Source organism: Tetrao urogallus (genome assembly GCF_951394365.1).
Source record: "Tetrao urogallus genome assembly, chromosome: 15".
In the NCBI taxonomy this organism is placed as follows: domain Eukaryota; kingdom Metazoa; phylum Chordata; class Aves; order Galliformes; family Phasianidae; genus Tetrao; species Tetrao urogallus.
Genome location: NC_136828.1, coordinates 9,719,654 through 9,745,631, shown reverse-complemented (window position 1 = coordinate 9,745,631; position 25,978 = coordinate 9,719,654). Strand labels below are relative to the sequence as shown.

General features: G+C 46.6%; 1 protein-coding gene across 1 annotated transcript in view; it reads right to left on the bottom strand.

Moving 5' to 3' along the window:
- Nucleotides 1-25,978, bottom strand: part of CACNA1H (calcium voltage-gated channel subunit alpha1 H) — a gene marked incomplete at both ends in the record, with an annotated part of 200,899 nt that overhangs the window by 61,550 nt on the left and 113,371 nt on the right. The window contains 3 exons of the mRNA XM_079542685.1: nt 13,097-13,509; nt 17,425-18,214; nt 20,071-20,163. Of these exons, the coding sequence (XP_079398811.1) occupies nt 13,097-13,509; nt 17,425-18,214; nt 20,071-20,163 (1,296 nt within the window). The remainder of the gene's footprint in view (nt 1-13,096; nt 13,510-17,424; nt 18,215-20,070; nt 20,164-25,978) is intronic.

Sequence of the window (25,978 nt, the reverse complement as noted above, 5' to 3'; positions counted from 1 at the left end):
ACAGAGAAATAACAATTATTTCAGCCCTAATAACAGAAGCACTAATTCAAGTTATTGTAAGTATTATGAGGCTGCTGTGCCAAGCTGCCAGAGATGTAGGGCTGCTGAACACCTGAGAGCAGGGATGCACTGGGTTTTGGAAGCTGCTGCAGTGGATGCACTGGGTTTTGGAAGCTGTTTGTTCAGCCTTGGTGCATTGGGCAAAGGGGACTGTCTTCTAACACTAATTACACTGCTAATGGCAACAATAACAACACCTCTCAAATCATCAGCACCGATGTCATGAATGCCAAAGCGATGCAATTAAGTGCTGCTGTCATTTCAAGTGGACCTGTGCAGCAGATGAAAGCAAAGGTCTAAGAGGCAGCACACACCTTCCGATTTACCAGCTTGTGGCAGTTTCCCTACGGAAGATGCAGGCTCTGCAGTCCTTTGTGCTGCCTTGCACCACCACCCAAAGCCTGCTGTGCTCAGGACCTGACCAAAGCATGTGGCTCTGCCATCCCGCAGCCCACCACCATGCACTCACCAGGGGGGAAATCTGCCAGAAGGTGCAAAGCAAAAAAACGTATTTAATTTGCAGCCTTCATGCATGTCACACTCAAGTTTTCCTCCTGGCAGCATTTCACACCCCTGCCATGGCTCTGGCTGCAGGAATGATGCTCTTCTAGCAGTGAGGCCCAGGCAGATGGGCCCTTCTTCCAGCTGGCTTTGCTGTCTGGGTTTTGATCCACTCCCTGCCCTGGAAGCAGGGCCAGGCATCCCCTGCTGTAAGGCAACCCTAGGAAAAAGCCAAACCGATCCCTATCTTCCACACAGCAACATCAGTTTTCAAATGAAACGGGCAACGCACGATTTTACTCAAAGAGTGGGAGTGAAAGAGAACCGAGATGCAATCTCCAGTGCAGTGGCTTTAATAAACTAGCAAGGCTAAGTCAGCCACACACAAACAGTGAGCAATGGAGAAAGCAACTGAGCTTGCAAAGATTTGTCCCCAGTGGGAATCCTCCTCATGGGTTTCCAAACCAGATAGACTGCGGCGAAAGCTGTCACACTACTTTATTTCTTAGCCTCTAAAGTATCAAGGGATGGGATACACAGTGGTTCTCAAGCAATTATTTGCTAAACATTGGGACTCGCTCAAATGCTCTCGCTTGAGAAGGCGATGGGTGTTTCCATGGCAATGAGCCTCGGTGACTGTGGGTCGCTGCGAAACCACCGTGACCCTTGGACACCCGAGCACAGCAAGGGGCTTCCTCCTTTGCTGTCTGATGATTTTTCTTTCATTTCTGAGCTCATCCCTGTCTAGAAGTTGCTGTGGCTTGCTGTGCCAGGGACAGAGGTCCAAATGATCACAGAAACACGCCCTCTGCACCAGCCCCTCCATGGCACAGCACAGAGCAGCCTTTGCTGCCAGCCAGGTGGACACCAACCCTATGCCCAATCCTGGCTGCTCTGAGCAGTGCTGGGCCTCCATCTAAAAGCTGCAAAAGGAAGAAAGTAGAGGAGGCTCAGGACTTCATACATCAGAAGTACACCAATCTATATGCATTTAAACCTTTTAAGAGGGGTCAAACTGAGAGGTGGTGGTGTTAATAGGGCGAAGGAGGAAGCCTGCACATAAAGAGGCAGCTTCACACCCAGACGGGCATCCTCCTAGGCAAGAAATTCATCTATACTTTGGTGTAAGACTAAAAAGAACAGGCACGTCTCTCTCCAAACAACCCTCACATAAACTTTCTGCTATCACAAAAGCTTCAGCCTGGGCTGATATGACAGAAAATTGTTGCATCTCTACCTTTGAGTACTTCCACTGTTTTCCTTCCCAACTTTATCGTTGAAACACACACTTCTTCCTGGTGACCGGCAGTCTAAAACCAGATCAACCCGAATCACTAGAGTAAATCTTTTCAAATTTGTTTAAGCCCTGAACATTGCAACTCCAAAGTGGTCTCTATGGAGATGCTAAAAAAACAGAACAACACCTTCTGGGTGCTGCATTTGGCACAGCAAAAACTACGGGTGCGTAGCGAACGTGGGGTGAGAGGAGTGAGAGCAGGGAATGAGAGCCCCAGAATGCAACTGCTTACACAGAGCTGCAGTTAATGGGGTAAGTCACTGCTTCGTTAACCAAACTGACATGCTGCACTCAGCAACGCACAGAGTTTAATTAACTGCTGGTGATGGGACATTCACACAGGGGAAGACGGCCTGCCCAATTTCCTTACGGTGTGGACGTGATAGGGAGAGGGAGGGATGAGCGTTTGCAAGGCAGAAGCAATTCTTGTTCATTAAGAGGTTTCTCAGAAGTGCACCGAAGCTGCATTTGGCTGCCTCTCAGAGCAGCTCTATCTCCTCTCTATCTTCATCTGCAAAACTGGGCAGAGGAGTCCAAATCTTGCAACTTCCTACACAATCTATTTTAGAGTCTCAAAAACAAAAACAACACACAACAGGAAGGATGTGATTACTAGAAATATGTCTGAACTCTCCCACACTCCAGCCCAATCAGTCTCGACAGCTTCTCCATTTGCATCATTAGAAGGAGCTTTCCCAGCTCATCCCACTCCATCCCATCTGCACAGTCCCACTGGATCAGAGTTGGGCCTGCACCAATGCCCAGCTGCCACAGCACTTGTGCCAGGGTCCAGCTTGGCTCTGTTCTGCTTTTCCCAAGTACAGTGGGACACAGAGATGCCCACAGCATGGCTGAAGCGTCACTTCTCATGTTGAGAACTGCCTTGAGCCATGCTGAACCTAAAACTGTGCACAGGGACCTTACAGAGACAGCCATAAGCCCAATGGCTCTGACAAGACCTTCTATACCACCTATACTAAATACACCCAAAGAGCTGATAAGCAAAGGCCAAAAGCCATTTGGTCTTATTTAAGCAAACCTTCATTGGAATCAACCAAACTTTAAACTTCAACCCAGGCACGCACAGGAGTAAGGAAGCACACGGCCATGGTGGGGACACAGAGCAGTGTGCTGAGCCCTTGCTCCTCCCAAGAGAGGCAGAGGACCCCTTCCTCCAGCTATGGCAAACTGGACACCTGGTTTTAAATGAGCACATAATGAATAGCATGGAGTACTGCCCACCTCCCAGTGAGTGGTCACCCCTGGGATCTGAAACATACAGCTGGCTGCACTGAGTCTGGCCAGTGCCAACCTGATTCTTAAACTATTACACCATCCCTTCAGGCTCTGTATCTTGTACTTGCTGTGTATGTTGTACAAGGGGAAAAAAATATATTGATTTGGGGATTTGAGAATTTCAAATAAGGACATACAATTAGAAAAGTATTTGTTTCAGATGATGACAAATAACTGCAGAAACTCAGAAAGTATCTGTTCTTTACTCCACTGTAATGACATGAGGTCCTCCGCAGTGATGTTTTACATGCTTTCCCAAGAGCCCAAGCTTGTTAACCTTCATTTTACTGAATGTTTTCAGAGAAGTGACAGCTGCAACAATAAATATGGCATGCAGATTTCATGCTATAGTTAGAAGATCAAATATGTATGAACACCTCTGCTATTACACCCTGACGAGCAAAGGGGGGAAAAGGAGTGAGAGGAAATCTGTAGCATTAAATCATTTCTGAAACACAAAAGGAATTCTTCAAGCTTGGGTGGGAAACATCTGCTCCACCATTAGCTGCAGGGTCAGGATCTGTCTGTTGGCCTCAGCCTGATTGTCCATCACTCACTTACAGGTTAAACAGTCTCAGAAACAGGGAGAACACGTGCATGAGAAAGAGAAAGGCATGTATGTCCTCAGTCACGTACTCTATAGCAAGGGAGGGATTCCAGCTACTTTGGTGGGTACCTGCATATGCTGGAACTCTGGCAGCAGGAAGGAAGGGATACAAAAAAGAGAATTCCAGCCTGACCCTTGGGAGGCTCCAAGTGGCATAGGGGACAGAGCTAGGGAAAGGAGAGGGAATGAGAGGCAGGAGTGTATCTTCAGTATCTCTGCAAAGTGTTGCGGTGGTGAGCAGCCCTACTTTCACCTCTAGGGACCTTAGAGGTGTTTGAAGCTCCCAGTCCTCAGCACAAACTAGGATTTCTGGGATTTAATCCTTCTCTACTTCCATGGTCTGCCCCTTCTACCTTGGCACACATATCAGCTGGTACCTGCCAGGACTTCAGCACACCACACCAGTAGCTCTGTTTAAAGACATCCAAGATGCTGATCTCTTATTTTGGCAGGTTCAAGAGACCTTAGCACGAATGAGAAATATGGTCCCCATAACACAGGTCATTCGCAAGAAGATAATTGCTCAGCAACCCACGCTGCTTTCAGACTCTCGGGCTGAAAATCATTTACACAAATGACACTGTTTGCACTCCCAAGAAGCAGTGACCAGAGACAAACAATGCTAGCTAACACAGTTGATAGCTCTGAGCCCTTGGCAAACAGAAGGAAGTCTCATTCTCTGCCATGTTGAGCAGCTCCCTGTGGTTAAATTTGTTTCTCACTGATGGGATTTGGGACAGATTGGAGCTATGAAGTTTCTGCCTGGATGGGAGACTCCAGGTATACACACTCCAACTCCAGAATAGCATTTATCACCCCATGAAAAAGCCCTCCCAACGTGGAGAGCCATACCATCTACCACAGGGAATGAACAGCACTGCTGTGAGTTACGTTTTACCCAGAGAGCTAAGTGAGAAATGTGAGCACTGTCCTAAGGCTCCACAGGTAGAGCTGCTAGAAGCAATCAGCACACTCATGCTTCACAAACCACCTCAAACCAAACTAATTTTAAAGCACAGACAAGTCCATGTATAGTCATGCCGAGAGCCAAAGAACTACAGGATCCGTCTGTCTGCAGCAAGCTCAATTCCCTTTGGAGTACATAAACTAAATAAAAGACTTCTCCTGCTGCTGTTTTCTCCTGGGGGACTATGGTAAAAAGTTTTGGATTCATCTGTGCATGGGACAGAACAGGGAGAGTGGAGGTATTCATTTGTAAAGGCATCGGACATCTGACAACAGGGAAATGAAATGCCTTCGCCGGGGGAGAGGCCGTGGGGTCTTCCTGCCCCTGTGCTATTCTGTGGCAGATTACGGTTCTAGCAAGCTTTCCTGATACAAGGCCTATGCACACAGTGTTTTTTCCCAAATTGGGACTCAGGCTGTCTTAAAGGCTGTAAACCAGACAGAGCAAACAAAAATAGAGCTTGAAAAGAATGCACACAGGCATGCCAAATCTCCCTCGTTTTTGAGTAAGTCTCGCTACTTTCAGATGCAGCTCTCCACCCCCCCCGCCACCTCTCCAATTCAGTTGTAATAAAAACATCCTGATCTTGTGACAAAAGATTCAGAAGGAGGTTTCAAGGAGATGTTTAAAGCTTCATTCATAATTCTGGATAATCTCACTGTCCTAGCTGGTGAACCCTGGTTAAAACCTGAGGAAAACCCATGACTCAGGTTGACAGCAGCAGTAAACACACCTGCTTATTTCCTTGCAGTGATTCTTCTGCTCTGGTGAAAGGAGCTAGCTAGACTGCTACCTGGGCATCCTGAATCCTTTGCCTGCGAATCCTCAGCACTGAGAACATGGGCAGCACACAGCAATGCTACTGAATCTTTTCCCAGAGCTCACAGCCTACATTGTCATCACCCCATATGGACTGCCAAACAGTAATCCCACTTCACTCTTAGGTGTGCCGTGACTGTCCTCCCTACAACTCCCTGATATTTTACCAGTTAAATGTATTTCCAAGTCTTCCTATATTTTTCTAAATCTTCATAGAAAGAATTCCACAGGGAGTGGTTGGAAAAGCACAAAGATATTAAATATGAATATTTCTTTTGCCAGCTGACAGCTGGAAACAACCACTCTATATGCACTGTTAGCCCTTGGCCCAGCATTATCTTGCACCACCCCACCCTCTCTCTTCTCAGCATGTCTCCCTGTTATGGTCCATATCTCCTCGTGCTACGCTTCTATTGCTTCTGGTTTGAATCTGGAATGTAAACTTGCTTTTGCAGCATCTACCTCAACCTTCAGGCATAAATACTAATGCTGAGAGAGGCACAGCACTGTTCCCATTCCCACTGTTATTAGTTGTAATAACATCCAGCAAGCTGGGAGTCTCACATGGTGGGGTGATGTACACAGAACAAAACACAATCCTTGTTTCTGAGGAGCAAAAAAGTCCAAGAAAAGCAAAGAAAGATGCAGACAGACTGGGGAAGCATCAGGGAACAACAAGACAGCCTCAGCTAATGTGAGAGGTGGTGTTTCTGCAGAACAGCAGAACTCCCAGGAGAAGGTAAGGCATTCCCTGCTTCCTGCCACTCCAGGGCATGTTCCTCTCCTGCTCTGGTAAAACTCACTGATGGCCAGCAGGAAGGCACAGGCTCAATGCAACGTCGCATTCATTGCTTGTGAAAACCACCTTCTTCATTACAGGCTCTCTCTTATCGCAGTTTCCCTTTGCAGCAAGCAGATACCCCGCTGCCCAGCTGTATCAAACCTCCCAGCCTTGGAGCACATTAGAGCCATTGTCAGTACAGCATTTGAAACTGGCTGCCCAGGGCTGTGATTTACGCACATTTTTGTGATGAAATGCAGCTGGCAAATGCACTCTGCTTTCATTCTTGAGGCTATATTACACTTGGTTTATTTTACCTGCCAGTTGAAATGCAAACAATCCGTCTACATTCTATATATAACCACCCGTTGCCATCATGCGTGCTTGTGAAGCATGGGAGTTGAACGGGCTCAGCCACAGAAGGCACTGGGGCTGGCTCAGCTGACTTATTGCGTGACCCAGATGGAAGTAAAGCAGCTGGAGGGTCCGGCCACGTGCTGCAGGCCCATTGCTGGCACCGAGCAGAACGCCAGCCTCCATGCACTGTTTATGCTGAGAAGCACGTTACTGTCACCTGCTTAAGGAGTCATCTCAGCAGCGAGCGGATGCCGTTTGTGCGGTCAATCCCTCACCACACAGAGCAACTAGTGGCGTAAGCGAGGGGAAGGAACTAAGCCATTGGTGGTGGGGAAAAATGTGCCTGCAGCTCTATGGGGAATAGCTCTGTATTACCCCCTAGGCCAATGAGCACATCTATAGGAAGCAGATCAGACTGCAAGCTCCCCTTGCCATGACTAGCTCTGCTGTTCTCCTGACTCTCCCGTGACTGCTCAGTATGTCAGCACTCAAATGAGTTATTATGCTCAGTTTCTGCATTGGAGAGGTGCTGTTCCTGTCTGGTAGGAGGCAGAGGAATGAAAGGATCTCTAGTATGCTTGCCCTTATATAGTAAAAAAATAAAATAAAATACCAAGAACATACAATCCAGCAGAGCAAAACAGAACAGTGGAGGAATCAGTTAAATTAATTTAAGTAAGAGAAAAGCCTCCATGAACAGCATTCACAGGCAGGCTTCCCAAGGAAGGATGTGATTTACACCCTTTGCCATGAAGGCCGCCAAGGTTCAGCAGACAGGGATCCAGTCTGCAGCTAGACACCTGCCTCTGGACTGCTACATTTGCTACGTATGTGCCACGTTAGGACACAAGCACCTCACTTCTTGCCTATGACCCTCAATTCCATGTGATATGGGAATGAAATGTTTGCTGGGTGTAAGCGCTTAGCCATGAGTTGCTGCTGGCTCTGATCAGAAGCCTTGCAGCCTGAACTCTGCAAAAAGGATAAGAAACTTGGTGGCACTTTTGGAAATGTCCCAGCAATATCCGTCAAATGAGGTCTGGAGAGCACTCAAGAAGTGGTATGATCTTGGTGCACAAGAAAACGGGAAGCACTTCCCCAGAGTCTCCAGATAAAGCCCTTCACGTTCCTCTCAATGGTGGGAATTCAGCCATCAGCAGGTGCTTGCTGAATGAGTTGAACTTCCATTGCTCTGCTCAGAAGACCCAATACATGCTCTCAAAGCCTCCCTACCAAACCAGTGCGTGTGGAAAGTCTCAGAGGAAAGCAGGGATGCTTCCCTGGGCTGAATTCACACATCCTGAGTTGGGCTGTTGGGTATCTGCTTACCTCAATTGCAGACAGTACGTGAGTACTTAAAATTGCATCACACAAAGTTGAAGAGTGAACAAGTTTTACTAGCTGAAAGTCATCATCTTAGATCGGGATAATATTTTATTGACTCACAACTCAAAAGGAATTTAAGCAATTTGCTTCAAATGCTGCTGAAAGGTTCCATTCTGCCTTTTGAATAAGTGCTGAGCTTTCCAGGCCAAAACAATTTTTCAAGCCAAAATTGACAAATGCTCACCAGAGAAGCTGGTTGCTACCTTAAATCACACAGAATTACTTTTACTCCAGAAGAATAAAATGTGCTACTCAAACCCAATACTTCTCTTACACTGATAAACCATGGACCACTGGGTGCTCACTAAGGTCATCTCCAACCTACTGCAAAGACAGCTGCTCTGAATGAGACACGCCATGGGTGAGAGATCAGAAAACCAATTAGAAGCTCTTTGAACAGCAATAGCTTGGAACAAATACTGATTTGTACTTCTCTTCTGAGAAGTGAATATAAAATAGCATTTCTACTGCCATTTGATGTAAATTGAGCCTTTTATGTGGAATCATTACAAGTATCAGCAGCTACTTCTGCAAATTCCACTGGGAAGCCAAGTAGGGGTCTCTTCTAACAATTCAGAATAGTCAGGGGCCCTCAGGGACGAATTTGGAGCTCGCCTTTAAGGAGAGATATCACCAGCATTGCTCTTGGACAAATGAACAGGATTCTGTCCTTCTGCCAGATAATGGGGGAGGGGGAATCAGGTTCTCCTAGCAGGGCTGAACTCGTCTCACTTTATCATGGCCTTGACAACAGATGAGAAGGATTTGAGTCCGCCACCCTTTGCCAGGGCTGAACTGACCCTGCAGCAGAAGCCAAATGAAACAGTTATTTCTTCAGACCAGGCACTGAAGCATGTGCAGGAGCTGACTCAGAGACGGCAAGCTACCAGCTTTCAGTGTCAGAGAGGCACTCAGACACCTGGCTCCTAAACAGGTCTGCTCTGTGCCAGGCTTCACACTGCCCCAGTGGCATGGCAGAGGGCATGTTTTTGGAATGCACTGTTCCTGCCTGGTTACTGCAGTACCATGGCACGTTCTCAGATACCCTGGAGAACTGTCAGCTGCAATGAACGCACAATAAAATCATCCAATTTATTGAAATTGCCTGGAAGATTAATGTGAGGATTGCCTTCCTCTTTGTACTTGGCTTTTCTCATCTGTGGGAGTACCTGTTTGTGCTTGAGACAGAGAAATATATAAAGCATAAGAAAAAAAAGAAAAAAAAACAACAACAACTCCAAAGCAGGCAATTAACCTTCGAAATACAAGTTGTGCTGATGCTAACTAACAGCATCCTGTAACTTCCTAATTACCAGCCTTGTACAACCTGGCAGTTGGAGATGCTGCTGGCTGTTAACCGGGCGGATGCACTGTGCGGGAGGATCCGATTGCTGCTAATGACTGATGTCCCACAGAAACTCGCTTGCCTTCATCAGCTGCCTCCTGCTACCCAGACCTCCTGCCATACACGGGCTGCACTGCCATATAATCCTCAAGTCTGGCTTCAGGAAGAGCTGCCTGCTAAAGGACAGCTCTGGGCAAAGCTGCTCCAGCTTCTCTTCCTCCCCATGAATTCTTTGTTGCTATCTCACTTGTGCCTTGAGCCACAGGACAGGATCCTCACCTAAGAGAGTATTATAAAAGGGCTGCATGCATTAAATGGGGTGGTGCCAGCTGCGTTAGCCAAGAGCAGGCAGAGTAAATGTGCAAGCAGACTGCTGGGAGCTTCAGACTCCCATAAAAATGCAAATTCAAGCCTTGAAGTAATTTGGATATAGACAGGTCTCTCTCAGGGGCTGCTACAGTGCAGACAGAGAACAGCCAAAGCTCTGCTGTGACACAGGCGCTGCACCTTGCCCTGCAGCTACTATGAGAGCCAGCAGGAAAGTGATGAGAACCATCAGGTTTTTCCTCCAGCCTGGCACCTTGCAACCTTGATTCCCTCCATCAAGAAGAGAAGGACAACGATACTGCTTGCTTGCCTCAAGAGGGCTCTATGCGACTTCTCTGCAAAGCGCTGTCATGTCCCAGGATGAGAGGTAAGACAACGCACTGAGGATTGGTACTGCTCTCTCTTCCATGCTATGTGTTGTTCAGTGCCCTCCACCCAGGCCACATGCACAGGACCTATGCCTTGACTTGGAACATCACTCAGCTAAAAAGGCATGCAATGCACCCATCTATTTGCCAAGTCACTGATGTCTATGAAGTCTGAGAAGCCAGAAAGGAAAAGGAAACAGCTGTTAATGAGTTTTTTTAAAGGAACTGTGCATTTTCTTACAGTTGGGGAAGTTTGGGGAGGGAGGTACTCTGTGGCTGTTGCACTGATTGCAGCCCAGTTTAATACAGCCAGATAGTGACTGTTCAGTAAAACAAATGGCAGTGAGTAAAACAAGAATCAGAACCAGGGAACTTGCTTAAACTGCTCTACCCAGAGCAAATGTCTCCATGGTAGATGACATTTTGCAGGGCTTCAGAGCTTGTGCTGCTGAGAGGGCAGGAGGCTTCCCCACAGCAAGCCCCTGAATGAGGCTTACTGGTAACACTGAACAACCCCGGGGGGCAAAGAAAGAGGAGAGCCAGGAGGACAGTATAGAGTAGCTTGCCTTGTAGACAAGCTCCTAAACCCTTGGGGGAATGGCCTCCAGGTTTGCCCTGTGGAGAATGGAGAAGGAGATGATGGAAATGCTAAAATGTCTGGCTAACAGCCTGGAGAATGCTCACACCTTCACGCCTTCTAGTATCTGCTCTAAGCAGAGGTATGGAATACCATGGCAGCATCCCTCAATCACCAACCAGAAAGCAATAATTAAACTTTATCCTGGCACAAAGCATGCTGTACCAAAACAAGCCTTTTTTTTTTTTTTTTTTTTTTTTAAACTTCCTGCCCCCCTTTTCCAACACCACCCTGCAGGCTGATGACAGCTTTGCTCAGGCATCTTCTCCTTAACTTCCCAAAAAGCCAGCCCTGCACCTCAAGCCTCACAACCAATTCTCACACCAGGAGAACTGTGGGCTCTGAAATCACCCTGCTTTGCTTGCAGAAGCCCCAGACTTTTGTGCCAAGCAGTTCAGGAGCTCAGAGCCATTTTCTCTTGCTTTCACCCTGCAGGGTGAGGTATTATCACTCTGTTGATGGGAGAGTGTTTGGGTGAGGTGCATCAAGCCTGGGTTCTGACAGCTCTGCAGCTCATTATCCCTGCTGGGCACGAGTGACACATTTCAGGCAAGCACGTGGAGAAACTTTTACAGGTTTCACTTCAAAATTCCCCCCTTTTTATTGGACCCAAGCTGGGCAGTGCCTGCGAACAAAGCTGGCACGAGCCTGATGCTCCCTAGCCAAAAGGCTCAGAATCTTTATTGCCATTGGTTTTGAGATGGCTTAAAGCAAATGTTTTACAAGGTAAGATCCCATAAAAATCTGCCGGCCAGAGTTTTCCTTCATTAGCAGCAAGGACGCAATTATTGCAATTTGCCTTTGTACAAGTGACTGTGGACAGACTCCATGTGATCCCCAGGCTTTCTCTGCATCGTGCCTAAAGCTTTCCCCAAGCACCCATCACAGCAATACCCAAGGACTGACAAACGTGTATCCGCCTGACAAAAGGGTATCCATGCAGAAATGCAGCTGCTGTGAGGAGTGAATGGTTTATTCAAAGGTGACTGACAAGGTGTACTTCCTAATTTTAAAACTTGTGGAACAACTAAGCAGACAGAAAGCTGACAGTGACAGCTATTGCTTTGTTGAGTTTGGACTCTTTCTGCTGTAAGCGTGAACTAATTTATTGTTGCACAGCTGAGGTTCATGTGTTTCAGCTGAGTACTTGCTTTTCTGAAAGAAAATATGCCTCAGACAGCAGAGTATGGCATATGGTCGTTCAAAACACCTAAGCAGGGAGAGAATAGAGGAGTAACACTTTGGAGGACTGTTTGCCACAGTCCTGAAAAGAACTGAATTCAGGAAAGTGATGGAGAAAAAAATGCAGAGCATCCTGCCTTTCGGTGTACCATGCTACTGTTCGCCCTTCCTCCTCATTCCTGAGCAGACAGTGGCAGAGAGGGGGAACAGCTTTACAGAGACTGTCTTGTTCTTTACCCTGTAGGGGAAACCTGGGGGAACACAGGATGAACCTCCGACCAGAAAATGAGTATGAGGATCTACTGGCCTTGCTGAGGATATTTTCAACACCCAATGCAAAGGCAGCATGAGAAACTCCAGAGCATGTCTTCGGAAAACAGCTGAAAGTAACCATTTCTGCTTTAGACAGAAAAGCATAGCCTTCCCCAGAGTGACCAGCTGAAGACATCAATGACTCACCTCCCTCTCCCACCACACAGCCCTGTGGCTCCCATCAACCAGCAAGGACAAGCTGTCCTCGGCTGCCAGCACTGCTTTCTGCCATCGCCACGTTCACACTAATACTGGGAACAGCATGATTTCCTCTTTCCTCCCTCCAAGCACTTAAATGAAAGATCTACTTTGCACCCTATGAGATCAAATTAAACATGTTGGAGCCTTCAGGATAGAACTCACTTTTTTTTTTTCCTTTTTTCTTTTCCCTCATTGCTTTTAGCGTTGCCTGACAGCTAAAGTTCTTATTTGAAGGTCAAAGGAGATCCTTCTGGATGGGTTGAGGTGGAGCTCCTGGGAGGAGCAGCTTTGTACCCACACACCACCAGCATAGACCAAAGGGGCATTTCCACCAGAACAACTCATGCTCCTACGAATAATCCACAGCAGATAACTCACAGTCAGCCCCTGAGCTGCCCAGCCCTAACACATGCATTTCATCTCAGCACCTCAGTGGTGCTGACAACCACCTTCCAGGTTTTCCACACACATGAAAATGCTTCTGCTTCATACACGCCATCAGGATCATGCTTCGGTCCCACCTGGCGTTTACAACTTGCACAAAACCCGCTCTCCAACATGGCTTTGCCACAGCCATCCCGTGCCACAGAGCTGCCACACACGAGGACCCAGCACAGCAAACCCTCCAGGATGCTGAGGCCATCTGCACTCACCTGCTCGTGGTACTCGATGCCCATGCTCAGCGTGTTGATGAGGATCGCGATCATGATCCCTCGGTTGAAGTACTTGCTCTCCACGATCCTCTTCAGCTTGCTGCCGAATGCCTTCCACAGGCGGGTGACCTTGTTCCTTTCCTTGGGTTTCTTTTTCTTCCTCTTCCTCCTGCCCCGCTGTTGCTGCAGCTGGTCCCGGTGGTCACCGTGCCGCAAGTCCTGGGTGAACTCATAGATGCCGTTGCTGTCGGAGTCGCAGCTGTCAGACTCACTGAAGGCGAACTCAGGGTCCTCCAGGAGGCTGGCGCAGAAAGGACAGTCCTGCAGCTCGCAGCTCAGCGTGCCGCCCGGCGGGCTGGGCAGTGGGCAGGCCACGCTCAGCCCCGACAGCCGGCTGGGAGTCCTCCGCAGACCTGCAATGGGAGAGCGCACCGTGAGCTCCTTGCACCCACGGCCTCCCTGCAACATGGCGGCCATGCCCTCTGCAACCCCACGTAGGTAGCAGAAGTGGCTTCTGCTACATCCTTGAATAAAGCCTTGCAGTACTCCATCTTACCAAGCGGCTCTCGATCCGCCTTATTTTTCCCTCTGTTCTGCTCTATCCAATCCCCAACTCCACGCTTCAACCCTGTCCCAGGGCTGAGGGACCTCTCCTTGCAGTGTGATGGCCATTTTGTGCTCTGCTGCTTGGGAATTATTGACCCACACACCTCTCACTTTCAATTATTTTTGATTATACCTGACCAAGTTAGCATCATTAGCGGTGATCTGAGTGCTATCAAGCTGTTACACCCAATTTAGGTAGCGCTTCCATTTAGATAATAATGAGGAAGGAGAGGGAGAAATGAACCAAAGATGGCTACAGACCATAGATCAGTTTGGAGTCACGTAGTCCCTTTGCTCTCCTTCATCCCTCCTTCAGCTTTTAATAAAGCTCAGGTGTATTCTTTACTTGAGGCAGGGGACTGAGTGTTCAGGGTGTTCTAAAATCAAATACATCACCGCATGTTTTGTGGTGTGAGGAGAAATGCTGGCTGTCCTCATGGGGCTGGGGCACAGTGATGACGTGGGCAGGCATCATGAGGATGAGTCAGGTGGAAAAGAAATCAGATTTTGTTTCCTCCCATTCAGGAACCAAATCTCCAATTTCCTCATATTTAGCAGCCAGATACTAATGGCCGGAAAAAAAAAAAGCCAAGAGGAATCGACATACACTTTCCTTGATGGAAAAACAAGGTGCAAATGCCACTTTTCCGCTGGGAAATGCTCCTTCCTGGAGATGGGAGGGGGTACGCATGGAGGCATTTCAGGGACACCATGCAGAAAGCACCGACTGGATGCTCCTGGCTGTGGTCCCAGGAGCTTGGAGCTCACCCAGCATTAATGCTGCTGATTTCAGCTACTCCTGGCTGACACTTGAGGACGTCTTCAAAGAGAAGGCAACAGCCCACAAAATCCAGCACCTTGTTAGACTGAAAGCTGGGTGGTGACAAAAGTCAGAATATATTTTACTTGCCTGAATGTTACTCAGATATCAGTGGCCTTCAAAATAGTCTTGTAGGAGAGGGCAGACCTCCTCCTGGTCTTTACATTGCAGACACCAGGCAGATCAGAAATATTTGCCCCCCTGTTCAGCCTGCAAGCAACACTGGTCAGCGCTGCACATCAGCAAGGCATTTGTGACTGGGATTGGTCAGATGAGGAAACACTGCAGAATGGACCCATGAGCATGGATACAGAGGCAGTGGGCTCGCCAGTCATCCTGTATGCTATCAAAGTGTTAAAAATTGTATGAAAAACACTGGCGCCACAGATGTCTTCAAAATACCAGAGTCTCCTTGGCTGCCTGCTAAAATAACCTCACAGCATTGCAGGGCACGAGAATGCAGAGGAACAGGCTGTACTTTATGCTGCTCAATTCCACAACAAAAGAAGGGAAGAGAATACTCTCTCCCACAATTGCATCTTTCCCAGCAGACATCAACCTTGCTTCCAGCTGGGTTTGAGAGTGCCCTGGCTGCTAATACCTCCTTAATGTACTCAGTTATCACTTGTGTGCTCCCCTTGCACAAAACTTGCGGCGAACAGACTTTGCTTGTTGACTTGTAAGAGTGGGGAGAGAACTAAGTGAAACAGCCCTTTGCTGAAAAAGGTGGAGGACAGGAGGGTTAGGCACAGCTTGTGAGCCCAAGTCACATTCCCTGCCTGGCACAGAGACTTAGCATGACTGCTTTGCTAAGTTCAGGCAGAGATGGAGAACCATGAGTTGACCTAAGATGCTTGGCATCTAAAGATCCTCCCAAAGCCTGGAAGACAGTCTGTCATTCACACCGTACAAAAAGGGATGTGGTGCAGAAGTGAATCTGACTCAGACCTGTGGCAGGTGCAGGAAGGAGAACCTGGAAAGAGCTGGAGTTGTGGAAGTGAAGAGCTGGGCATTCGTACACTGAGATCTCCAGATGGACGTGGCCGGCTTGCTTCTTCTCCCAGCCCCTGTGCTGCCCACGGTGCTACATCAGCTGCTGCAACCACCACCCCCTTCCTCTACATATAATCGCACTTGAAACAAAACAATCTCAGATTTGTTTAAAGCACTGACGTGTCCTCTGGGCTGAAATGCCCCGTTGAAAGAAGGTATTATAGCTCCATTATTAATAGCAATTCCATCTAACCTCAGGCTTTTGAAGAACCACCAGAGGCCACGTGAAAATCTGCAAATTCAATGGAGTGGCCCTGGAGCGTTGCAGGCTTAGCTGAGACGTGGAGATTCATTCTCCTGGAGAGAGCCCCAGCAGCAGATCCTCTTGTGAGCACAGAGGACCAAATCTCTGAGTTGAGCACTCCCTTCTGCAACAGCTCTTCTGCTCGTCCTTGGCTTCCCAGCTCCAGACTTCTGTGAGCCTGGACTTTTATCTCAAGGTAAATACACATTCTCATAATAACCTTCATTAACTTCCATAGTTAAAGATGTACCAGTGATTCATATAAAACCCTTGCTTAACAACGGAAGAACATTGGAACACTAACCTTGGCCCTTCTGCCCTTCTGCTAAGCTCCAAAAGTACAGAAATATCTGCCGAAGGCAATTTCTATAAACAATCCACTTTACCCTTTTGTATGGTCACTTAAAAAAAAAAATATATTAACAAAGACAAGCCAACCAACCTATTTGGCAAGCAACCTTTACTGTGACCTCCCCCAAGCTAGGCTTGGTATTTTTTCAGCACATACATCACTAGGACAAATATTTGTGTCCATGCATAAGCAGATAAACGGTTTTGGAAAACGCAGGCATTGATAAAAACAGATGACGAGTTTGTGTTAAAGATATCAAAAATGAAAATGGAAGCTAGATCTTTTTGACTTTTTGAGGGCTTAAGACTATTTTTGATTCCAGCTTTGTTGAGAACTGGAGAAAATATGCAAAACTGGAGAAAATATGCAAAACAGAAACCTAAGAATTGCACATAATCACTACTCCAGCAGTGGATGATTTATATCAGAGTGGAGATAAAGCTGCATTAACTAGCAGTGCTATTGTGGCTGCAGTCTGTAGAGATAAGGATGAGACAGAGGTACAACAGAGTCCCTAACATGTTTTTTATTCACTCAGACTGAATGGATCTCCAAATCTGCAGTAACACTCAGTCCTATATTTCTCCTACACTGGTGAAAAAGAAGAGGGGAAGCCTGAGAGCTGCAGTGCTCCTGCTCTCAAATGCATCCTTTCAGGACTAACACAGAGCTAGCCTTTGCGGTATCCGCAGGCCTACCTCCAAACCTTCTCCTCCTTCTTTCAAAAAGAAACCTTGGGCGTCAGAGCCCATCAAAGCAGCACCAGGGGGTCTCTGGAACTATCTGCTGTAGGTTATTTCAACGCCTCCCTGTTTTACACATCTTATGTCTCCTATACGTCATGCTCTCCCACCAGCTTCCACACACCATTCCTTTTCAAGACACTTTTTCAATTCCAGGGGCTGCACTGATCTCTGCTTGGGTGGGAGCAGAGGGAGAACATTCAGGATATCACAAAGCACAAAGAAAAGCTCAAAAATACATGCTCTGTAACCACGGAAAGGGGTCTGAAGTCATTGCCTACATCATCCCATACTGTGCTTTACCCAGTGACAGCAAATGCAAGGCTAGCAGGAACAGAGTTGTCAGTCTCTCAACCTGTCCTACTTCTGGCTTCTGTGATCACCTCAAATAGCATTCACAAAACAGCTTTCATCTCCAGCAACCTCCTTGGCTATCCTTAACATCTCTCTTGAGCAATCTGCCCTTTTGCCCTTTCCCCAAGCAAAAAAAATCAGCTCAATTGTCCTTACCATGCTCTCCTACCAGCTGCTGCAGCTTCCCATAAGAATCCGTGCCCAAAGTTACTGGGCTATTGACTACAGCCACAGGTGAATTGCCATTCTTCTTTCCTTTGGGAACTGGGACAGAACTGGCTTTGCTAGTTGGTGAAGGCAGGATGGTAGGATAATTCATGTTGCCATGGTTGGAGAGTCCAGTAGCGAGTTTAATGCTTGCAGGGGCATTGGAAGACTTACAGTTCACTTGTGGTCCTTCAACGTGACAGTCTGCGTGGTAAATGCTATGCACAGACTCCGAGTCTGGAGGAGGCGCGGGGCTCTGCAAGTTGGGTGATGGAGAAGGGAGCATCAGCTGCCCACCAGGCTTCATCACCTTGAGTTCCAGGTCACAGATCTCCGGGTTGGAGCGCGGCCCCCGCGGGCTCCCATTGCTGATGTGGTAGTGGTGGTGATGGTGGTGGTGGTGGTGGTGGATGAGGTGGTGAATGGAGGTGATGCGCTTTTTGCTCCGGCGGCTCTGCCCGTTTGTGGTGTTGTTTGGGTTGACTTTTTTCCTGCGCTTGCTCTGCCAGTTGTTGTACAGGCGTATCGTCCGCCGTTTCACCTTCCTGAAGATGTGGCAGATGTACTTCAGCAGCTCCTCGTAGCAGCTACCTGGCTCTGAGAAGCTGGCAATTGTGCTGTCATTGGAGAGATAACGGGCCCGCTGCTCCTGCATCAGCTGGTTCTCCCGCTGCTTTGTTTCAGAAAACTGTGTTGCTATCACAACCAGGCACAAGTTAATCATGAAGAAGGAACCAACCTGGAGAAAACAAAAGGAATTAGCAGGGACTTTACAAAGCAATGCATGCTGCCCGTGCTGGAAGCGTTCTTAGAAACCCTGTGATTTCCAAATGTGCCAAATCTCGGGGTCTGCTCACCAAATGTTATGTCAACATGAGCCTAAGCTGCTAAATTTGTTCCTAAACCATGGTAAATTATTTTGGCAGTGGCAAAGAAAGCTGTTAACAATAGCCTTCGCCACTTTCCTCCTCTCAGCAGTGACGACATTTGCCACTAATGCAGGGTGCATGAAACACAACATAATCAGTTACTACAGCAAAACAGATTGGCTAGGAAGCACCCAGCCAATCTGCAAGAAAAGATGGTTTGAAGTCCAATCTGTGCTGTACCAAGACTCTCCCTCTATCACTTCACACCCCACATAGGGCATCCTCCTTTCAAGGAGGAGGATCAGGGTTCATGTGTTGTAATGTTGTACTCGTGTACCTTTCTGACATGGAGAAACTTACCTCTAGGAGATCTGGTGCTCCTAGAAAGGCCTGATTTACTGACTGGTTGAACTGATGAATTCTTAGGTGACAGCAGGCTTTCAAAATGAAGTTCCAAGGACAGGAATGTGAAGTGACCTAGGACTATACCCCTCCCCTCAGCTGGTGAGTCCACTAACCGGCTTTTCATCACTTGAGTTCGTAAATCAGCCAAAGGAAAATGTCAAATATTCCCCTTAGAGAATCACTCCCCTTACATGTGAAAGGGACTGACGTCAAGAAAGTGCCAGGGCTTACACAGCCAAACCTCTGTGCTGGGCTCGGTAGGGAACGCATGGATTTAATCTGGGCCATTGTTTGGTGAAAATCTCAGGGGAAGCCAATGGGAGTGCTATTCTCCAGTTCGTAATACCAGCCTGGAGAGTGCTTCAGAAGCAGCAAGGGTGCCTACCCCAACTCCCAGTGACCTGGGGGTTAGTCAGATGGCTTCTCTGCAAGGATCCATATGTAGAAAAGAACTGAAAAGAGTGGAGTGTAACTCTCCATTATGCATGGCCCTTTGCTAAAGGCTCAAACATCACCAGCTTCAGAATGCTCTATCACTATCTCTCACACTGCCCTGATGCACACAGAAAACCACAGAGGCAAGGACAGAGCTCTATATAAAGAATATTCAGTCATAAAAATACTTGGAAATGCCCCTACCCCATGTCCTACTTGACATCTACATGAAACTTGTCCCCTGCACTCCTCCTGACTTAAATGTTTCTTTTCCACAGATGTAGACCCCTGGGGAAGGTTGTGCCCTTTATAAAACAGAAAAAGAGCCTTGCCAATGTAGGGTAGCAGCTTCTGAGAACAACCTCAAGCTCCTTCAATGAATGACACTTTGTTTCTAGAAATGACAGCACTGTAAGACCTCAAAAAGTTGTAATGCTATTATTACCTTTGTTTAAAAGGCTCATGTGAAGTTCAGCAGCTCTTTTGAGTGCTCTTCATTGATATAAGCTGCCCTCTGGCATGCTGAGGAATCTAAAGAAAAACTGTATCTCCTCTAGTTTTTGTTCTGATCAGCAGTTGCTTGGCCAAGGCACAATTGTTAGGACATACCAAGGTGACAAGTCCAAGACTAGTAGACTATGAAGGAAGAAAGACCATATGGCTTGACAAGCTGTGACTATGCATCACACATGACACCAAAAAGGACAGAGCCTATTGCAGCCAATAACCTGTCCCTAAGCACTAATCAATCACAGCCTGCATCATTAGACTTTAGGGTGGGAGGAAGTTCTCCCATCCCAAATCCCAGCTGGCTCTCCTCTGTGAAAGGGGAACACCTTTACCCCACAAGGACAAGGAACAGGAGCATTTCACAGTTCATACTTACTATTATAAGCAATATAAAATATATAAAATTGTAAAAAGAATGTGCATCCATCACATAGTACATGATGTCAACCCATCCTTCCAGGGTTATAACCTACAGGAAGACAGAGAAAGAAAGTGTGAGAACAAGAGTCAGTCAGTAAACATCAGTCTTCTGCTACTCGTCACTCCTTAGCTTCTCTCAGGATCTACCCAGATCTGCTGCACTTCTATTCCCAGTTGACTCAGGATAAACCAAAGGACAGTCCTGAGTTTTCTACATAAATTTGGCACAATAAAAATGATAAAACAATACAATAAAACATCTGAAACGCTGGTTCAGAGCCAGTGCAAATAAATACCAAGGAAAGGTTACAAACAAAGCAGAAGTCTCTCTGTGCGGTGATCCGGGCCTCCACCTCAGCTCCAGGTTGTGTAGCACTACCTGTAAAACTCCTAAGGCTTTAAGTCAAATTTGTTTCTGCAGAACTGGTCTCTTTGTGATCCCTACTGTCTTACCACTACACCTGCATGGCCAGCATCGTAGTGGCAAAGCATCCGAATGGAAAAGAGTTACTTTAATTAAACGGAGAACTGAGTTCATACTTGTTTTCTCAATCTTCCTTCTCCTAAAAAAGAAGCTGAGGATTTAATTAACACCACACAGACTGTGTGCAGAGCAAAGCTAGTGCTGCCATGTAATTTACACTTTTTATTTAGATAAAACATACCAAGCTTCTAGTGCCGTCTTGCTAGTGGTGCTAGAGCTGAAATTCCAGCACAACTTCCAATAAAATCAAAGCTCCTTCTGAATGTACTTGCACTGATGCACCCCTAGCACAAAACCCAGAATTACCTGCAGCCTCCAATTTCAGTGGCATCATTCCCAAGTTTAACTATGCTCACAATGATGGAACTGAAACATCAGTCTGCTTCTTCACTGTGTGTGTGGGGAACAAGGAAAGGATCAAGCCTGAGCAGTACAGATGGCTGTCTATATGGACAGCACAGAAAAGCAGGCTGACAAAGCACTTGTCAAAGCAGTGAATAAACAGTGTTCTCTTCACACCTGGAGCATCAGGGCAAAATGTTTTCAGGGAAGTCAGATATGAATTCTTGCCCCTTTTCTCCCCTTTTTGTTTGTTTGTTTGTTTGTTCCTGGCAGAGCTGCAAGAAGCTCCTTGACATGGGTCTTTGGGATATGACCACATCTGCAAAAGGGAGAGCACTGCTGTGCTCACAACCGTCGGTCCCTACAGCCTGCCAGAGACTGTTAAAGCTCATGAATGCTGGAAGAGAGAGATGTTACTCACCCCTGACTCCTCTCACCTTAAAGTCAATGCAGTGACGACTCACCACAAACTTTTCAAACCCAGTTCCTGTGTTGGAGCACATGCACCCACTGTGCAGTGGGGTGAGGAGCCGTCCCATGTGCTCAAACCCCTCTGCAGTCAGTCCCACACTAACACCAATAAAGGTCATCTGCCAAGGAGCAGGTACAAATTGTCTCTGCGGCTATTATACTCTGTCAGCACTGCTAAAGCCTTGGAGCAGTCGGGTCTGATGGTGTGCTAGCTGCATTTACACAAATTGCATCCACTTTTCCTGTTCCCCATTACATGCATTAGATAAAAATCACATCCTTGTACAGGTATCAGAGAGCAATGCTGAGCTCTGGTGCCATGGATTTAACAAAAAAAAAAAAAAGAGAGAATACTCTTGGTCAGTGTGAATTCCAGGGATTCAGCTCTGATAGGAAGCATTCAGCAACAGACACACCTTGTGTGTGGATGCAAGGGCTGCTACTCACACTGACTCTGAGAATGGGCTAAGATGTCTGGGCAGACACTGGCAGTAATCAGTCTGTTCAGTGGTGTGAAAGAGACAAGCAATCAAACTGAAACTGCCCTTTTCTATCTTCCATTTAACAAGTTGAAATTGAGAGCAGAGTTCTTTCCAGCCCCATCCCTTGCATGCATGGCAGCAAAGCATCCCCGCTCAGTGCATGTGCAAGCTGATGAGGAAAACGGAAGGATCTCATTAGGACGCAAAGGTAAGCTAAATCACTACCAGCTATACAAGAAACTCCTTCGTGTTGTTTGAAGTCCCCTCCTTCCATCCCCCTTCTCCTCAGCTACAGGGGCATTTCAGCACAGCTGCCATAGCAGGTGCTCCGGCCATTTACACTCAGGGATGAAAAACGAGCCCACGGACTCCAAACATATCAGATACACCTCTGTCGAATTCACATTTGTCTGGCAATCCTCAAATCAAATGTATTAAACCAATAAAACACAGCCCTCTCCACAAAAGGAGTTACCTGAGGGCTGCCGTTGGGCTTCTGCAGGCACTGCCAGCTCCCACCTGGGAACAGCTGCCAAGAGAAGTGTGAGAGCCAACCCAACATCTATCGAAGTATTTTTCTTGCATGCTAGACAGCAATTGCAGCAAGAATCAATCAACGTGCCACATTTCTCCTCTGGAGGGCTCATCCAGCTTTCAGAATATTTAAGATGTAATTAGAATTTGCATTATTTACTACTCACTTGTAAACCAAGTGGGACACAGGAGGAATAAACAGACCGTTGGGCTTTTGTTCTCCTATTTGACATCACTGTGGATTCATTCTTGGACTCATCGCCCAGCATAAATGCAGCAGCACCTAGGGGAGGATTCCCGAGCTGCCGAGGATTACAGAGTACTAGCAATCCTGTAAGAGAGCGTGCTCACAGACATCTGCCTTCTTTTTTTAATCAAATAGCTCTGGAGAAATGCAGGACGACACACATGCATGGCCACCTGTCTGGACTGAAACAGTCTCTATGACTTTTATAGCCTGATTCTTGCCATGCTGAGGACTTCTTTCCTGCTGCCCTTTAAAGGGCTCCCAATGACTTCACATGTGCGTTTCTATCTGCTCCACGATCCCATTGCATACACCAAGCAAGGCCTTGGTGTAAATGGGAACCTGACTGTTTGAATCAGCCAACAGCTGGTCTATCCACCACAAACTAAATTCCTTCACTATTTTTGGAACCAAGACAGAGGCATCTGCACTGGTGCAAGGTTCACTGCTGCGGCACAGGCTTTCATCCTACACATTCATTCTCAGACCAGATGAATTCAAAGGGAAAGCTAACAACTCCTATTCTCTCCAGAATTCCAAGAACACTGATACATTTTTTTCAGTACTGCGTGGACTACTGTTCCTCCCTGGGGGCCTCCTGAATGCAATACCACCTACTTTGCTAAGCAGAAATGACTTCTTCCACTCTGCAGTTTCCAATCTGATTAATCCACTTGATGGCAGCTCCAGCATTTGGCCCTCCAAGCTCTTTATAGAGGTTTTCTGAGGACCTGGAGCACCTTTCCTGTGCTTTCCAATCTCAGCAATCCATCCTGAGTAATGAAATTATGTCTAAGCCACGGCTGCTCGCAGACAGACGTATAAAGCAGCCCCTCCAAATGCACCAGTTCAAAACTACCAATAAACGCAACATGCAATCATTTATCAACAGAGATAAGATGGCAAAAAGCACGCTTTCTAATTCTGCCCTGATGAAAAAGATGTGCAAGATACGTGGCACACTAAAATCATCAGCTGTAGGGAAACAACCGAAAGATTCAATTAAGATGATTGGCAAGGTTGCCCTCAGGAGTGTTGCCAACTGCATTTGCATGCAGCAGACCTGGAGGGAAAGGAGACATTCCCCCTTTGCACAGGAAAAGGATTTTGGCCTCCAAAGGACTGAGGCAGAGGACAGAGAATAGAGCCATCACCAAACCTCTGGCAGATCCTGTGTGATGCTCATGCAGTCCTCACCAGCTCACTCAGTCCTGTAGCTCTTACACAACATGGGCAGGGATAGGATATGTTATTTTTCTCCTATTAATACCCTTGAGGCAAAGTACTAAAGCCCTAAATCTTGTGTCTGAGCCTCTCTCACATCAGTGCAAGGATTTAACTGAAAGCTCACTGAGGTGAATGGAAAGACAGATTTTGTCTTCATCGATCTTCAGCTCCTCCATGCAGTTCCTAGTCTGGCATTTCCCCATCACCACATTCAGATGGACAGGAGGAGAGTGGAGAGTTGGATTTTGTTTTTAAGTCTCCTGCTCCGTGATTCTGCTTCTCTCAGTTTGCTCATACCACAATAATCTCATCAGCTCTCACTAAGATGCTCATCTGATTTATAGCAGCATAACTGGGGACAGAATCTAAAGCTAATCAGAATCAATGTGATACTCCAGAGTGAAAATCACAAGGGAGATGTAGATTAAAGACACTGGCAATTAACTCAGACCTCCTCATTGTTCCCAGGGAGACAGAAAGTTTACGTTGTTTTTTTTCCTGGGGTCACATGAAAGGTCTCTGCAGAACAATTTCTTTTATTATCCCAAGGAGTTTTCACCATAAAAATCCCTGTCCTTGTGCTCTGCCAACATTTTTTGCAAGTTCTTGGCTGTAATCCATTGAAGAGCAGGTTATTTTTTGCTTTAGTGTCAGTTAAGAAAAAGGAAAAAAAAAAAATAAATAATAACTATCCAGGGAAGGGAAAAAATCACACCAAAACACCCAAACTTCAACTTAGGCTCCTCCAATTAGCAAAGCCAAACACTGATCTCTTTTCTGTATATTAGAAAGCATCCATGGCTACTGCCAGATGGACTGCTGCAGACAAACCAACCTCAAGGTGCCACCCATCAGTTGAAGGAAGCCAGGAAGATTGTTGTGATTCTAAGAACTGAAGGTGCAGCATACAGAACTCCAAGCTAGCCCAGAGCCTGGACCTCTCTTATGGTAGAATTTCACTTCTCTGATTACCCGAGCCAGCTTCGCATGTAGAAACAGCCCTCTTTAAGCACAGGAACCAAAATCAGCACATTGCACTTTTATCAACCCCCATCAAACACTCTGGATTGATTTCAGAATTGCAGGTGCTTGTTCACCTTGGCACCCAACTGGAGCAGGAGGTGACAGATAGAGAAACCCAAGTGTTTCCAAACCATTGGAAGTGTTCATCTTCATTCATATAAACAATTTGCACTTAGCCTTTTTTTTTCTTCCTTTTTTGGCCTAAACAAGGTCCTTTGGGGACAAGATGGTCATTAGCCGCAGAAAAATCAATTATGCTAAACTGAACAGCAACTGAGTGCTGTCATGATTGTTCCATTTTGTTGGTTTTGTATTTTACTTTTATCTCATTTCCCTGGCCAGGCAGCAATGCTTTCGTCTACAAACCTCATCGAGACAAGATACAACAACATAAACTCTGAAAGCTATTAATTACTGTGATGCTCTCAGTAAGTTTTATAAGGCCTCCAGCATTCATCTCAGAAAGCCTCTTATCTATACGCTTTGTCCTCTCTGGAGCATCAATTTGGCTAGCAAGCACTGGCCAGTGAATAATGGAGTATTCCTCTTCTGGAGGCAGCGTGCTTGGCAGCTAATCAAATGACTATTTTTGAAGTCAATTTCATAATTTTAATTATTTCCCCATGACACATGTTGTTAAGTAACCTGTGTGGTCAGAAAAACAGATTTTATTGTATTCTGAGTAATGTCCTTTGAACAGCTGCTTCTCCTTTCACTTTGAGGACTTGCTCACTTTGCAAAGAAAGTTTAAGCAGTTTCTGTATAAACTGGGAGTCTTGCAAAGCATGCATCTGCTCTGAAAAGCTGCAAAACAGAAAATAAAAGGAAACAGTGCAACCTTGCATTTATCTTGGATTAGTGACAACCTCTCAAGTTTGTTCCATGGAAGCGTGATCCCTGGCCAACACTACCAAATCAGAATGGATCCCAAAAAGCAGAACACAGCCAGAGTGCAATAAAGTTGGACAGGTCATGATGTTATTGGAGGCTCTGAACAACATGAAACTGAACGTAAGAGCTTAAAATGGCATCAAACCTCAGCAACTTCTGCTGC